This window comes from Leucopleurus acutus (genome assembly GCF_964270905.1).
Source record: "Leucopleurus acutus genome assembly, chromosome: 17".
NCBI classification, from domain to species: domain Eukaryota; kingdom Metazoa; phylum Chordata; class Mammalia; order Artiodactyla; family Delphinidae; genus Leucopleurus; species Leucopleurus acutus.
In genome coordinates, this window is record NC_139159.1 from 46,893,112 (window position 1) to 46,910,987 (window position 17,876).

General features: G+C 37.7%; 1 protein-coding gene across 8 annotated transcripts in view; it reads left to right on the forward strand.

Annotated features, from left to right (window-relative positions):
* The window catches only part of VPS13B (vacuolar protein sorting 13 homolog B), an 808,377-nt gene that overhangs the window by 486,054 nt on the left and 304,447 nt on the right, over positions 1–17,876 (forward strand). For all 8 annotated transcript variants that reach the window (XM_082859134.1, XM_082859132.1, XM_082859133.1 and 5 more), the window contains one exon: positions 17,181–17,307. In XM_082859134.1, the coding sequence (XP_082715260.1) occupies positions 17,181–17,307 (127 nt within the window). The remainder of the gene's footprint in view (positions 1–17,180; positions 17,308–17,876) is intronic.

Below are 17,876 nucleotides of genomic sequence, written 5' to 3' on the forward strand. Positions count from 1 at the left end.
TACTATTATTGTATCCTGTCAGTTTCTTTCTTTATGTCTATTAGTATTTGTTTTATGTATCTAGGTGCTCCTATATTGGGTGCATGTATGTTAATGAGTATAATACCTTCTTCTTGTATTATATGTTGTCCTTCTTTATCTTTCTCTATGGCCTTTGTTTTAAAGTCTATTTTGTCTGATCTGAGTATTACTACCCTCACTTTGTCATTTCCATTTGCATGAAATATCTTTTTCCATCCTGTCACTTTCAATCTATGTGTTTCCTTTGCCCTAAACTGGGTCTCTTGTAGGCAGCGTATTGTAGGCTCTTGTTTCATTACCCAATCTGGTACTCTGTGTCTTTTGATTGGAGCATTTAGTCCATTGACATTTAAGGTAAATATTGGTAGATATGTATTTATTGCCATTTTTAACCTTGTTTTCCAGTTGATTTTGTATTTCTTCTTTGTTCCCTTCTTTTTCTTTTTGTTTTTCCTTTTCTGGTTTGATGGTTTTCTTTTGTACTACACTTGTGTTCTCTTCTTTTTGGTTTTTGTGAATCTATTGTATGTTTTTGATTTGTGGTTACCAGTTTTTCAGTTATGTTAAACCATTACTATAACTGCTTGCTTTAGACTGACAGTCATATAGGCTCAAACACATTCTGAGAAAAAAAGTCTACGTTTTCTTACTCCCTTCTCCCACATTTTATGATTTTGGTGTTCTCTTTTACAAATTTTCATGTTTATCCTTTCGATGTTCATTGTAGTTATCACTTTCATAGAAAATTTTTTTTTTTAATCTATGTACTGGCTTATTTAAGTGATATACTTTCCAACTGTGATTTTCTCTTTCCTATAGATTCTTGTTTCTTTTGTATTTAGAGAAGACCTTTCAATATTTCTTTTAAGATAGCTTTAGTATTGCTGTACTCTTTTAGTTCTTGCTTGTCTGAGAAATTCTTTCTCTTTCCTATTCTAAATGATAATCTTGCTGGGTAGAGTATCCTCGGTTGTTGTTTTTTTCCTTTGAGGACTTTGAATATATCTTGCTAGTCCCTTCTGGTCTGCAACATTTCTATAGGAAATCAGCTGATAGTATTATGGGGGTTCCCTTGTAACTAACTCTTCGTTTTTCTCTTGTTGCCTTAACAATCCTCTCTGTAACTTTTGCCATTTAATTACGATATGTCGTTGTGTAGGTCTGTTTAGATTCCTCTTGTTTGGGACCCTCTGTGCTTCCTTTACTTGAATATGTTTACTTCCCCAGGTTTGGGAATTTTTCACCCATAATATCTTCAAATACATGTTTGATCCCCTTCTCTCTCCCTTCTCTTTTTGGAACCCCTATTGTGCATAGGTTGGCACACTTTATATTATCTCGTAGATCTCATATGTTGCTTTCATTTTTTTTTTTTAACTTGTCTTTCTGTCTGCAGTTCTGACTGGGTAATTTCCATTATTCTGTCTCTTCCAGATCACGTATTCATTCTTCTGTGTCATTTAGTCTGCTATTCATTACTACTAGATTGGGTTTTATCCCCAGGCACAGGAGTGCTAGTAATCCACTTGGGTGTCCTGCAGGCACTGCACTCCCAAAGCCACCAGTGGAGTAAATCCCCTGAAGTAGTGCAGCCCCTGGGCATCATCTCAGATTTCAGCCCCACCTCCATGTGTGGGCAACCACTGGCACTTGCATGCTCCCAGGCCTTGTAGATGTGTAGCTGTGCCTGCTGTGAGCACACCAACAATGAAGATGCTATGGTGGGGCCCCACCCCTCCCTTCAGAGAGTGTATTAGCAACAGCGGACCAGGATATTGCGGCTCAGACCACACTCCAGTCCCTTCAGGCTGTCTCCGTCCAGCCAACCCCAGTCCTCTCCCGAGTCTGTCTGCTGAAGCTTGAGTTTCAACACCCCAGTCCCCGCACACACCAGCAGGCACATGTCTTAGGTTTGGGAGTGCATCGAGGTGGCCAGCACCATCTGTGCTGGTCTCTCTCTGTTCTGCCTGCTGTACTCTGGCTGCTGCACTCTCCTCTGAGCCTCTGAAGCTCCCTATCTATCCCAGCTGATCTCCCAGCCAAAGCAGGGGGTTCCCAGGTTGAGCAAACCTTTCCTCTTTCACAACTCCCTCCCAGGAGTACAGGTCCTGTCCTGATTCCTTCTTGTTTCTTTCTTTTGTCCTTCCTGGTTACGTGGTGATGTTTCTTGCAGCTTTGGTTGTAAGAGATCTTCTGCCAGCATTCAGTAGGTATTCTGTGAGAATTGTTCCACATGTAGATGTATTTTTGATTTATTTGTGAGAGGAGGTGAACTCCACATCCTTCTGTTCCACCGTCTTGATCTGGGCCAGGAGTTCTTTATTTTTTATGAGTACTATACCCTTATCAGATATATGATTCACAAATGATCTTTTCATTTTCTTGGTAGTGATCTTTGATGCACAAGTTTTTAACTTCAGTAAAGTCTCATCTATTTTTTTCTCTTGTTGCCTATGCTTTTGGTGTCATATCTAAGAATTCATTGCCAAATTCAAGGTCGTGAAGATTTATCCCTGTATTATTCTAAGAGTTTTATGGGTTTAGTGCTTATAATTAGGTTGTTGATTTATTTTAATGTTTTTTGTTTGTTTATTTTTGTATACAGTATGTAATAACAGCCCAACCTCATTCTTTTGCATGTTGGATATCCAGTTGTCCCAGCACCATTTGCTGAAGAGAGTGTTCTTTTCCCATTGAATGGTCTTGGCACCCTTGTCAAAAATTAACCGACTTTTGAACATCCAATTTATGCCATGGAATGTCTTTTACACCAAAGACACAAAATAAAATAACTTCTAATATGTGTCTATCCCTTTCAGAGCTCATCACCCAATCAGAAAAACAGACAGGTTAATTAACTATTCAGGTACAATGTGGAAAAGTCCTCTGATAGATATAAGTAAATATACTTAGGATTGTAGAAAAGCCACATCAAAATTGAGATAAACACACTTCATGCATATAAGACATCGCAGGCTAATAGATGTGACATAACACATAAACAGAAGAATAAAATAAATCTAAAATTGATGTATGTATATATGGAAACTAAAAAAGAAAAAATAGTTCTGATGAACCTAGGGGCAGCACAGAAATAAAGACACATACGTAGAGAATGGACTTGAGGACCTGGGGAGGGGGAGGGGAGGCTGGGACAAAGTGAGAGAGTAGCATTGACATATATACACTACCAAATGTAAAGTAGATAGCTAGTGGGAAGCAGCCGCATAGCACAGGGAGATCAGCTCAGTGCTTTGTGTCCACCTAGAGGGGTGGGATAGGGAGTGTGGGAGGGAGGGATATGCAAGAGGGAAGAGATATGGGGATATATGTATACATATAGCTGATTCACTTTGTTATACAGCAGAAACTAACACAACATTGTAAAGCAATTATACTCCAATAAGATGTTTAAAAAAAATGTGGAGTGATTTAGAAGGGGCTAAATGGAGATTGGAGGGGGAAGTGCCAAAAATGGAACGCCACGTGGCTCTCTAGCACCGTCGCTAGATGATGCTATGTGTAATTTTGCATGCTGATTATGTTCCACTTGTAATGTTGGAATTTTCCTTATTATTATAAATCCTTGGCCCCCAAATGTTCCGTTAAATGGATATTCACAACTTAAAAAAATAAAGATAAAACTAAAATAAAATCGATGTAGGTACAAATAGAGAATTAAAAGAAAGAAATGAATGACTAACTCCGTGCGTGGGTTCTCAGGGAAGGTTTCACAGAATATATGGCTTTTGAATTTGTTTCCACAAAGTACGAGTGGCAGGAGAGGGGAGGGGGCATTTTGAACTAAGAAAGTATAAAAACTTGGCATGTTTTATTCACTTCTGAATACCAAGCACATAGTATCATGCTTGGCACATAATAGGAAGTTCGTGAAGATTTGAGTGAAATAATGAGAGATCGAATGATTAGATGATTAAGTAAAGCTAACAAATCAAGTGACTGAATCTGAGTGTTCCTGAGAGATACTGATTCAAATAAAGACAAGAATTTTTAGATCTGATGTTGTTTAGTTCTGCTGATTAATCTTGACAGAAATACAAACAGAACCATAATATCATTAGATTTTTGTTTTTCAATAGGTATTACAGGTAGAACTCAAAAGATATACAGTGAAGAATAATTTACTCCCTTCCTTAACCGTTATTAAATGGCAGTCTTTATAATGGTTTTCATTTATTCCTCCTGATACATTACTCACATTTTGTCTGTAATCATAATGTGTTTCTGTGTGAATGATTGTGAGAAGGAAGCAGGGAAGTGTTAAGCATAAGGAATCATCAAATTTTAAAACTCGCAGATCTCTTGCTTCCAAAACCTTAATTTTTCAGCTGACGGAATACATCAGGGTTCAATCAGGGCAGGACAACCACTATAAGTATTGTAACATAAGGGATTTATTTTAGGAGTAAGACCTTATCCAATTGTGGAAGAAGCTGGGTGACCTGGGTAAAAATTTGTAGCACCCCAGGGAACCTGGGAAGCCAGGCACGTCCAGTGGCTGGAGGGAGCACCAAAGGCTGGTAGGCAAGTCCATGGGAGGTTATTGCTTCTACTTCTGGAGTTGAGCCTGCAGTTGCTATTGGCCAGCAGAGCCAACAATCAGGAAAAAGTCACAAAGGTGGGAAGAGTGAGGACAAGCTGGAATCTGCTGGTACCTCTGCATCGTAATTTCACTGCTATTTAAAACAGTATGACTGTCAGAGAATATTGTCTGTTATTTCTCTTCCACATTCCAACTCTCTTGCAATTTTCTTTCTAAACTCTGAACCGTTCTTAGCAAGTTACGGAACAAAACCACTACAGCAAACTAAGTTTGAGGAGATTCCTTTGCTTGTCTAGTGTCACTTAAAAATACAGCTAAGTGTGGAACCTCGGTTTGCTTCCTCTTAGTCAATTACTTTTCTTGTACTCAGTACTCTGACCCCTTACTCTTATGCTAAGTTCATTGTTAGTTAATCACCTGTTTTCTTTTAGCAACCATTTTTACTGCATCTGGGCTTAATTTTATAATCTGAGGTAATGAAGTGATGAGAACTAAAATAACCTGTACTGATGTCTGCCATGTTCAGGTTACACATTAAAATCACTATTGCTGTTTGACATGGTGATTAGAGCTTTCAGGGTGTGTGGGATGGTGTGGAAAGTTTATCTTGTAATTTCCCGAAAATGCCAATGAGCCTTAATTCTCCAAGTTAATATGATTTTCTTGTTTGTAATATTTAAACATAAAATTTGAATAGAGTTGAAAACTACAGTTAAAAAATAAATAATTTAGTTTTTATAGCAAATGCTTTTATTTGGCCCTCTCACTATCTGTGTTTGATTTCCTTGTGTAAATTATCTTTCTGACTTTATTGAGAGAAATAGAACATATTTATTTGTTTGAGTATTTTGATGTACATGGACCACATTACATATACTACCCTTTGGCCTTTTTCACCACACATAGGATTTTTTTTTAATTAATTAATTAATTTTATTTTTGGCTGTGTTGAGTCTTCATTGCTGCACAAGGGCTTGATCTAGTTGTGGCGAGCGGGGGATACTCTTCGTTGTGGTGCGTGGGCTTCTCATTGCAGTGGCTTATCTTGTTGAGGAGCATGGGCTCTAGGTGTGAGGGCTTCAGTAGTTGTGGCACTCGGGATCAGTAGTTGTGGCTCACAGGCTCTAGAGCTCAGGCTCAGTAGTTGTGGCACACGGGCTTAGTTGCTCCGCAGCATGTGGGATCTTCCCAGTCCAGGGCTTGAACCCGCATTCCCTACACTGACAGGCAGATTCTCAACAGCTGCATCACCAGGGAAGACCCACAGATAGGATTTTTTAAATTGTTATTACTGTGTTTACTTAGCAGGCTGAATTTGAATTTGACACGATCTTAAAATCTATCTGTTCTATGCTCAACAGGGTAAGTAACATTGACTATGTGGAAGTATGGCATTATGTTGCTATTAAAGTACCTGAAGCATGAATAATGCCTTAATTCTGAGAGATCATGACTATTCATTGTTATCTTACATTTTTACTTTTTTTTTTGTATTTGCTTCTGATGTTTTTTTAACATCTTTATTGGAGCATAATTGTTTTACAATGGTGTTTTAGTTTCTGCTTTATAAAAAGGGAATCAGCTATACTATACATATATCTCCATATATCCTCCCTTTTGCATCTCCCTCCCTCCAACCCTCCCTATCCCACCTGTCTAGGTGGTCACAAAGCACCGAGCTGATCTGCCTGTGCTATGCGACTGCTTCTCACTAGCTATCGATTTTACATTTGGTAGTGTATATATGTACATACCACTCTCTCACTTTGTCTCAGCTTACCGTTCCCCCTCCCCGTGTCCTCAAGTCCGTTCTATAGTAGGTCTGCATCTTTATTCCCATCCTGCCCCAAGGTTCTTCATGACCATTCTTTATTTTTTAGATTCCATATACATGTGTTAGCATACGGTATTTGTTTTTCTCTTTCTGACTTACTTCACTCTGTATGACAGATTCTAGGTCCATCCACCTCACTACAAATACCTCAATTTCGTTTTCTTTTATGATTGAGTTTTATTCCATTGTATATATGTGCCACATCTTCTTTATCTATTCATCTGTCGATGGACACTTAGGTTGCTTCCATGCCCTGGCTATTGTAAATAGAGCTGCAATGAACATTGTGGTACATGACTCTTTTTGAGTTATGGTTTTCTCAAGGTGTATACCCAGTAGTGGGATTGCTGGGTGATATGATCGTTCTATTTTTAGTATTTTAAGGGACCTCCATACCGTTCTCCATAGGGGCTGTATCAATTTACATTCCCACCAACAGTGCAAGAAGGTTCCCTTTTCTCCACACCCTCTCCAGCATTTGTTTGTAGATTTTTGATGATGGCCATTCTGACTGGTGTGAGGTGATACCTCATTGTAGTTTTGATTTGCATTTCTCTAATGACTGATAATGTTGAGCATTCTTTCATGTGTTTGTTGGCAATCTGTATATCTTCTTTGGAAAAATGTCTATTTAGGTCTTCTGCCCATTTTTGGACTGGTTGTTTTTTTGATATTGAGCTGCATGAGCTGCTTGTAAATTTTGGAGATTAATCCTTTGTCAGTTGCTTCATTTGCAAATATTTTCTCCCATTCTGAGGGTTGTTGTTTTGTCTTGTTTATGGTTTCCTTTGCTGTGCAAAAGCTTTTCAATTTCATTAGGTCCCATTTGTTTATTTTTGTTTTTATTTCCATTTTTCTAGGAGGTGGGTCAAAAAGGATCTTGCTGTGATTTATGTCATAGAGTGTTCTGCATATGTTTTCCTCTAAGAGTTCTATAGTGGCTGGCCTTACGTTTAGGTCTTTAATCCATTTTCAGTTTATTTTTGTCTGTGGTGTTAGGGAGTGTTCTAATTTCATTGTTTTAGATGTAGCTGTCCACTTTTCTCAGCACCACTTATTGAAGAGGCTGTTTTTTCTCCATTGTATATTCTTGCCTTGTTTATCAAAGACAAGGGGACCATATGTGCGTGGATTTATCTCTGGGCTTTCTATCCTATTCCATCGATCTGTATTTCTCTTTTTGTGCCAGTACCGTACTCTCTTGATTACTGTAGCTTTGTAGTATAGTCTGAAGTCAGGGAGCCTGATTCCTCCAGCTCCGTTTTTCTTTCTCAAAATTGCTTGGCTATTTGGGGTCTTTTGTGTTTCCATACAAATTGTGCAATTTTTTGTTCTAATTCTGTGAAAAATGCCACTGGTAGCTTGATAGGGATTGCATTGAATCTGTAGATTGCTTTGGGTAGTACAGTCATTTTCACAATGTTGATTCTTCCAATCCAAGAACATGGTATATCTCTCCATCTGTTTGTATCATCTTTAATTTCTTTCATCAGTGTCTTACAGTGTTCTGCATACAGTTCTTTGGTCTCCTTAGGTAGGTTTATTCCTAGGTATTTGATTCTTTTTGTTGCAGTGGTAAGTGGGAGTGTTTCCTTAATTTCTCTTTCAGATTTTTCATCATTAGTGTATAGGAATACAAGAGATTTCTGTGCATTAATTTTATATCCAGCTTCTTTACAAAATACATTGATTAGCTCTAGTCGTTTTCTGCTAGCATCTTTGGGATTCTCTATATATAGTATCATGTCATCTGCAAACTGTGACATTTTTACTTCTTTTATGATTTGGTTCCTTTTATATCTTTTTCTTCTTTGATTGCTGTGCCTAAAACTTCCAAAAGTATATTGAATAATAGTAGTGAGAGTGTGCAACCTTGTCTTGTTCCTGATCTTAGTGGAAATGGTTTCAATTTTTCACCGTTCAGAATGATGTTGGCTATGGGTTTATTATATAAGACCTTTATTATGTTGAGGTAAGTTCCACCCATGCCTACTTTTTGAAGAGTTTTTATCATAAATGGGATTTGAATTTTATCGAAAGCTTTTTCTGCATCTATTCAGATAATCATATAGTTTTTCTCCTTCATTGTGTTAATATGGTTTATCACATTGATTGATTTCATATATTGAAGAATCCTTGCATTCCTGGGATAAACCCACTTGATCATAGTGTATGATCCTTTGAATGTGCTGTTGGATTCTGTTTGCTAGTATTTTGTTGAGGATTTTTGCATCTATGTTCATCAGTGATGTTGGTCTGTAGTTTTTTTTGTGTGTGACATCGTTGTCTGGTTTTGGTATCAGGGTGATGGTGGCCTCATAGAATGAGTTTGTGCGTGTTCTTTCCTCTGCTATATTTTGGAAGAGATTGAGGATAGGTGTTAGCTCTCCTCTAAATGTTTGATAGAATTCGCCTGTGAATCCTCCTGGTCCTGGGCTTTTGTTTGCTGGAATATTTTTAATCACAGTCTCAATTGCAGTGCTTGTGATTGGTCTGTTTATATTTTCTGTTTCTTCTTGGTTCAGTCTCGGAAGGTTGTGCTTTTCTAAGAATTTGTCCATTTCTTCCAGGTTGTCCATTTTATTGGCCTAGAACTGCTTGTAGTAATCCCTCATGATCGTTTGTATTTCTGCAGTGTCAATTGTTACTTCTCCTTTTTCATTTCTCATTCTGTTGATTTGAGTCTTCTCCCTTTTTTTCTTGATGAGTCTGGCTAATGGTTTATCAATTTTGTTTATCTTCTCAAAGAATCTACGTTTAGTTTTATTGATGTTAGCTGTTGTTTCCTTCATTTTATTTCATTTATTTCTGATCTGATCTTTATGATTTCTTTTCTTCTGCTATCTTTGGGGTTTTTTGGTTCTTCTTTCTCTAATTGCTTTAGGTTTACGGTTAGGTTATTTATGTGAGATATTTCTTGTTTCTTAAGTGGGATTGTATTGCTATAAACTTCCCTCTTAAAACTGCTTTTGCTGCATCTGATAGGTTTTGGGTTGTTCTGTTTTCATTGTCATTTGTTTCTAGGTATTTTTTGATTTCTTCAGTGATCACTTCATTATTAAGTAGTGTATTGTTTAGCCTCCATGTGTTTGTATTTTTTACAGATTTTTTTTCCTGTAATTGGTATCTACTCTCATAGCTTTGTGGTTGGAAAAGATAGTTGATACGATTTCAGTTTTCTTAAACTTACCAAGGCTTGACTTGTGACCCATGATATGATCTATCCTGGAGAATGTCTCATGACACTTGGGAAAAACAGTGTATTCTGTTGTTTTTCGATGGAATGTCTTATAGATATCAATTAAGTCCATTTTGTTTAATGTATCACTTAAAGCTTGTGTTTCCTTATTTATTTTCATTTTGGATGATCTGTCCATTGGTGAAAGCGGAGTGTGAAACTTCGCTACTATGTTTGTGTTACTGTCAATATTCCCTTTTATGGCTGTTAGCGTTTGCCTTATGTATTGAGGTGCTCCTATGTTGGGTACATAAATTTTTTTTTTTTTTTTTTTTGGTATGTGGGCCCTCGCCATTGTGGCCTCTCCCGGTGCAGAGCACAGGCTCCGGATGCACAGGCTCAGCGGCCATGGCTCACGGGCACAGCTGCTCCGCGGCACGTGGGATCTTCCTGGACAGGGGTACAAACCCATATCCCCTGCATCGGCAGGCGGACTCTCAACCACTGCGCCACCAGGGAAGCCCATAAATATTTACAATTGTTATATTTTCTTCTTGGATTTATCCCTTGATCTTTATGTAGTGTCTGTCTTTTTCTCTTGTACTAGTCTTTCTTTTATAGTCTATTTTGTCTGATATGAGAATTGCTACTCCAGCTTTCTTCTGATTTCCATTTGCATGGAATATCTTTTTCCATCCCTTCTACTTTCAGTCTGTATGTGTCCCTAGGTCTGAAGTAGGTCTCTTGTAGACAGCATATATACGAGTCTTGTTTTGGTATCCATTCAGCCAGTCTACGTCTTTTGGTTGGAGCATTTAATCCATTTACATTTAAGGTAATTATTTACATATATGTTTCTATTACCATTTTCTTAATTGTTTTGGGTTGGTTATCACAGGTCTTTTCCTTCTCTTGTGTTTCCTGCCTAGAGAAGTTCCTTTAGGATTTGTTGTAAAGCTGGTTTCATGGTGCTGAATTCTCTTAGCTTTTGCTTGTCTGTAAAGGTTTTAATTTCTCCATCAAATCTGAATGAGGTCCTTGCTGGGTAGAATAATCTTGGTTGTAGTTCTTTCCCCTTTCATCACTTTAAATATGTCCTGCCACTCCCTTCTGGCTTGCAGAGTTTCTGCTGAAAGATAAGCTATTACCCAATGGGGAGTCCCGTACATGTTATTTGTTGCTTTTCCCTTGCTGCTTTTAATATTTTTTGTTTGTATTTAATTTTTGAGACTTTGCTTAATATGTGTCTTGGCATGTTTCTCCTGGGATTTATCCTGTATGGGACTCTCTGTTCTTCCTGGACTTGATTGACTCTTTCCTTTCCCATATTAGGGAAGTTTTCAACTATAATCTGTTCAAATAGTTTCACAGTCCCTTTCTTTTTCTCTTCTTTTGGGACCTCTATTATTCCAATGTTGGTGTGTTTAATGTTGTCACAGAGGTCTCTGAGACTGTCCTCAATTCTTTTCATTCTTTTTTCTTTATTCTGCTCTGCAGTAGTTATTTCCACTATTTTATCTTCCAGGTCACTTCTCCGTTCTTCTGCCTCAGTTATTCTGCTATTGATTCCTTCTAGAGAATTTTTAATTTCATTTCTTGTGTTGCTCATCATTGTTCATATGCTCTTTTGTTCCTCTAGGTCCTTATTAAACATTTCTTGTATTTTCTCCATTCTATTTCCAAGATTTTGGATCATGTTTACTATCATTACTCTGAATTCTTTTTCAAGTAGACTGCCTATTTCCTTTCATTTGTTTGGTCTGGTGGGTTTTTACCTTGCTCTTTCATCTGCTGTGTATTTCTGTGTGTTGTCATTTTGCTTAACTTACTGTTTGGGGGTCTCCTTTTCGCAGGCTGCAGGTTCGTAATTCCCATTTTTTTTTTGGTGTCTGTCCCCAGTGGCCTAGGTTGGTTCAGTGGGTTGTATAGGCTTCCTGGTGGAGGGGACTAGTGCCTGTTTTCTGGTGGGTGAGGCTGGGTCTTGTCTTTCTCCTGGGCAGGTCCATGTGTTGTGGTGTGTTTTGGGGTGTCTGTGGCCTTATTATGATTTTAGGCAGCCTCTCTGCTAATGTATGGGGTTGTGTTCCTGTCTTGCAAGTTGATTGACATAGGGTGTCCAGCACTGGAGCTTGTTAGTCATTGAGTGGAGCTGGGTCTTGGCGTTGCAATGGAGATCTCTGGGAGATTTTCACTGTTTGATATTACGTGGTGCTGGGACGTCTTTGGTGGACCAGTGTCCTGAACTTGGCTCTCCCACCTCAGCGGCCCAGGCCTGACACCTGGCCAGAGCACCAAGACCCTGCCATCCACATGGCTCAGAATAAAAGGCTGAAAAAAAGAAAGAGAAAAATAAATAAATAAAATAAAGTTATTAAAAATAAAAAAGATTAAAAAGTATTAAGAAAAGAAAAGAAAGAAAGAAGAGCGCAACCAAACCAAAAAACAAATCCACCAGTAATAACAACCACTAAAAACTATACTAAAAAAACAAAAAACAGAACCTTAGGATAAATGGTAAAATCAAAGCTATACAGACAACATCACACAGAGACACATATACGTACACACTCACAAAAAGACAAAAAGGGAAAATATATATATATATCATTGCTCCCAAAGTCCACTGCCTCAATTTGGAATGAATCATTGTCTCTTCAGGTATTCCACAGATGCAGGTTACATCAAGTTGATTGTGGAGATTTAATCCGCTGCTCCTGAGGCTACTGGGAGAGATTTTCCTTTCTCTTCTTTGTTTGCACAGCTCCTGGGGCTCACCTTTGCATTTGGCCCCACCTCTGCATGTAGGTCACCTGAGGGCGTCTGTTCTTCGCTCAGACAGGACTGGGTTAAAGGAGCTGCTGATTAGGGGGCTCTGGCTCACTCAGTCTGTGGGGAGGGAGGGGTACGGATGCGGGGTGAGCCTGCGGCGGCAGAGGCCGGTTGCACCAGCCTGAGGCGCACCATGCGTTCTCCCGGGGAAGTTGTCCCTGGATCACGGGATCCTGGCCGTGGCGGGCTGCACAGGCTCCCGGAAGGGGGTTGTGGATAGTGACCTGTGCTCGCACACAGGCTTCTTGGTGGCTGCAGCAGCAGCCTTAGTGTCTCATGCCCATCTCTGGGGTCTGCGCTGATAGCCACGGCTCGCGAGCGTCTCTGGAGCTCCTTTAAGCTGCGCTCTTAATCCCCTCTCCTCGCACACCAGGAAACAAAGAGGGAAGAAAAAGTCTCTTGCCTCTTCAGCAGTTCTGACCTGTCTCCCAGACTCCCTCCCGGCTAGCTGTGGCACACTGGCCCCCTTCAGACTGTGTTTAGGCAGCCAACCCCAGTCCTCTCCCTGGGATCCGACCTCCGAAGCCCAAGCCTCAGCTTCGAGACCCCGCCCGCCCTGGCAAGTGAGCAGACAAGCCTCTCGGACTGGTGAGTGCTGGTCAGCACCGGTTCTCTGTGCGGGAATCTCTCCGCTTTGCCCTCCGCACCCCTGTTGCTGTGCTCTCCTCCGCGGCTCCGAAGCTGCTTCCCCCCACTCAACCCCGCGTCTCCGCCAGTGAAGGGGCTTCCTAGTGTGTGGAAACCTTTCCTCTTTCACAGCTCCCTCCCACTGGTGCAGGTCCTGTCCCTATTCTTTTGTCTCTGTTTTTTCTTTTTTCTTTTACCCTTCCCAGATACGTGGGGAGTTTCTTGCCTTTTGGGAGGTCTGAGGTCTTCTGCCAGCGTTCAGTAGGTGTTCTGTAGGAGTTGTTCCACATGTAGATGTATTTCTGATGTATTTGTGGGGAGGAAGGTGATATCCACGTCTTACTCCTCCACCATCTTGAAGGTCTCCTCCCATTTTTACTTTTTGAAGTAAAGTATTACCCACATGTTCATAGGAGCCCTTGCATATTTTGATTTGTGATTCATCAAACATGAGATTTTTCCAGAATTGTACCTGAAATCATAAACAAGAATGTGGAAGGAAAGCATTTTCTTTGTTTTTACTCTTCCACCTGAAAACCATCACTTTTGTCTTTATTTGTAAGGATGTCAAGCTAATGCCTAAGCAAAATTATAAAACAGAAGTTAGTCTAATTCCCATAGTTTATCGATTAATGCCTGGGGTGATCTAAACCTTCTTGAATTGTATGATTTTATAATAATCCCCTTAAACTTTTTCATGGGTTTACGTGAGAGAATGTGTTTTCTCCTGCTGCTTAAAGTACCTGGGAACTGAGTATGAAGGGAAAAGGTGACCTGGTACAGCAGGAAGGAGCAGTTAGTTTATACTTCCCAACAGCCAGCAAATATTTTCTACCTTATATATTGGCTGAAGGTATCCTTGGCAACTTGAAAAGGTGACATAGAGGTTAAAGGATAAAGATGTGTCTTGTCCAGCCTTACTCTTCTTTATATCTTAGCATAGTTACTGCAGACAATAGGTACTCAAAATCTCATAAAATATTTAAGTTGAATATAATCATCATAATCATATATCATACATTTTATTTCAATTGCATTAGAACGTCACCAGATAGTGTTCCTCTTGGAAGGAAAAGAAAAAACCACACACACACACATACACACACACTAAAATGATCTTCAACTCTTAACTAAATATTTGATTTTTAAAGTTACCTTACAAATCAAATGACTTATCCTTATGACTATCTAAAAATAAGAGAAATCTGTAAAAATAGGTATAGTTAATAAAATTATAACCAATAATTTTCCGAAAAGTATGTTATATATATTTATTGTTTAGAATAAATGTGTTTGAATATTACTGTTTTTTACATTTAGGAATATCCACTCTAAGGGATTATCTCAGTTGATTACCACAAGTCTTAAGTATCTTCTGGTCTATATTTCTCTGTAGTATTTCTAGTTTACTAATTTTTTCTTAAGTTATATCTAAAATTCTCTTTATCCATCTATTATATGTTTAATTTTAATAACTACAATTTTTATTTCTGGATACTCTATTTGGTTGTTTTTCAAATCCGTTTTACCTTTTTTGATAGTACCTTGGTTTTTTCCTCCTGTTTTTCATTCCATCCTATATGTCTTTAATGATTTTAAAGAAATTTATTGTATTTTCCATATGTGGAAATTCCATTATCAGAAGTTCTTGGTAATGAATTTGATAATGGTGTTGAATTCTCCTCTTGCTAAAAAAAAAATTTTTGGAGTGCATATAAAATCTGTGATTGGGAGTTTATCTTTAGTGGTCTTTGTTCCTGGGAATCCTTTCTGTCGGTTTGAAAGCATATTTTTCCAAAGAGGTTTTACATCTATTTCTGACTGATGCCCTGGGGTTATCAAAGGTCTGATGCCACTTTTATATGAATAACTCAATATGGGTATTCCTGGACCAACACAAGTAATATAAGTTACAGCTTCCAAACACACATGGGGTATTCCCATTATTTTTAATTTTCTCATTATTTTTATTTTAATTTTTAAGTTGAAAAAGCAGGGAGATCTCTGTTTTTTCAATAATCCCTCGTGCCAAATCAGGCAAACTTCCTTGTTTTTTTCTATTTCTGATTGGAAGTTGTTTTTCTGACCTTTTAATGGCCCCAGATCTAAGTTGGCAGCTCGTTTCAAAATCCTTGCCTGTCAGGGATGTAAGGATTAGCCTGTTGTCTCAATATGGCCATTAAAAATCTATTCCCTTGGTTTACTGAGAGTGGGTAGGACCCTGAAGTCATTAACTATGTCAGTTAATACTTTGAGTTTTACTTCCCTCTTTTGTTAGTTTACTAGATTATTATCTAGTAAAATATTAGCAGAATTTAATTCTTGTTGTAGTTATTTCTTCAGTGTTTATTTTTACTTTCTTTTGAATTCATCCTTGAAAATACTTGAATCTATAAAAAAGTTTTTATGATATAAAAAATATGTATCCTTAACTCACATACTTACCAGAGATAATACAAAAGAAATTTTAGCGCTCTATACCAGTAAAGTTCTAGTTTTATAAGACTGTTGACTTAAAAAACTTTAAAAAATGTTTTCTAACATCATAGGTCTTCCATATGTTGTTTTACTTACTGATTTAATTCACATAGTGGGAAAAAATTATGATACAAACAAGTACTTTTTTTTCCCCATCAGTGCTTCAGCTAAGGTTTGCTCTTAGTTGGTTCCCTGCCATGTTTTCCATTTTAAGGTATTTTTAATACATCGTATATTTTAGCACTCCCCTATGAGAGCACATCAGATGTTACATGTTTCTCACATTGGTCATTTTATGGAATTTGAGCTATTAGGCTATAATTGTGGTGTCTCTCAGGATCTCAGCCCTTCCTCTGTATTCAGATTTTAATACTTCTTCCTGTTACCCTCTATTCACTAGATCTCTTAATTCTTTAAAATTGACTTTCTTGAAATCCAATACTTATGTGTCACAGAACCAGATGATCCAATTTGCTTTTTTGGCAGACATCATAGAAAGCTCTGCCCATTGCACAGTTTCAACAAAAGATACTAGTACTCTCTAGACTACTCTGGTAGAAAAGGATGTAGACAGACTTGAGTTTTATCTAGGCTTTTTCGTGAGATGACTTATGCCAATTCTCTGATCTCAACTTGTTCATTTTATAATGAAAGAGAATAATAGGGACATATTTATAAGGAATATTAAATTAATGGTTCCAAGGAACTTCTGAGGTACGGCTTGCTAATAAAACATAGAACTGTATTATTTCATGAAATGAAAACTAAGAATATGGGTAGTAGACTTGAAGATCTGCACTAGCACAAGCTTTGGTTTCTCAATAATATTTTCCAATTTTATTTTCTACGATGAACGCAATACTTCCTTTGAAATTATTAGCAATTAGCAATTTTGAATGTAGAGTAGGAATAGTGTGCTAAATAACTGATCAAAAGGTGAGAATGTATAAAGAAGAATTAAAATAGAGGTCAAATGCTGCTGTGTTATCAACGTGCCCTGCGGGCCCAGTTGTGGAACTTTTGTTCCAACTGGGTGGCCTTAGCCCAGTCTCTGAACTTCATTTCCTCATAGATAATGTGGGGCCAGTAATGTTCCTTACTTCACATCCAGGGTTGCTGTGAAGAAGAATTCAGTATCAAAGTCACAAAAGCCATTTCACAAACTGTAAAGGCAGTCATAATCTATGAACTCAGATAGTTCTTAGAGTTAAAAAAAAAAGTCAAAGATTAAGAGGATATGCGTGTGAACCTACTGAGATTGGAAAGATGGCAGTTGTGAAGCAGAATGTCAGAAATATTAAAACTAGGAAATTAAAAATTATCACAAAATAGTAAGATTATTTTTGGTAGCAAGAGAGATCCTAAACTGTAAAAACAAAAGGAATTAAGATAGAAAAAGTAATTTATTGAAATGTCCTAGGATGCTACTAATATGAAATTGATTAATTATGTCTGAATTTCTCAGTGATTTTTTATATGAATCTGAAGAATTGAAGTTACAAAATTATGATTATAAAATGTACAGATAGACACACTCAAAATAATAATGTAATTTTGTCATACATGTTTGTAGTACAGAGACTTGTACAAATTTAATGAAAATTATCCTTAAAAATGAAAAAGCTAATAATTTTTACTTTATCTTTTAGCATACGGAGGCATCAAGAAAGAAGAGCAATTTTGACTCCCATTTTAACAGATTTCTCTGTCCGAATAACTGGAGCACCTGCCATCATTTTCACCAAAGTAATTTCTCCAGAAAATATGCACACTGAGGTTAGAAATTAATTTAGCTTTTATTTTAGTCTAAATGATGGAGCAGCTTTTCTTGTGTGTTAGGAGTTTTCATAGTTTCCGTGCATAGGATATCAAATTAGCTTATTATTAATAAGTTATTATTGTAGCTAATAATTATTAAGCACTTTTAGTACTATTTAGGTATTGCTTTTCATGTAATAACTCATTTAATCCTTATAATAATCCTATTAACTTCTCCTACTGTCCTCGTTTTGTAGATGAGGAAACTGAAGCATAAAGAGTTAACTTGTCTAAATATTCACAAATAGTAAGAAGCAGAACATGGTGTGAAGCTAACTGGTCTGGCTCCTGGCCATACACTCCTGACCTCTACGGCCTCTTTCTAATGAAAGCAACAATAATATTGACAGATCACTTAGGGTTCTCACATGGATTACCTTAGAAAGAGAGTTCTACATGAATTAACTTATTTACTCTTCACAGAATCCATATGAGGTAGATATTATTAGTATACATATTTTATAGATGAGGAAACTGAGATCAAAAGAAATTAAGTAACTTGACCAATCTTACTCGCCAGTTACTAA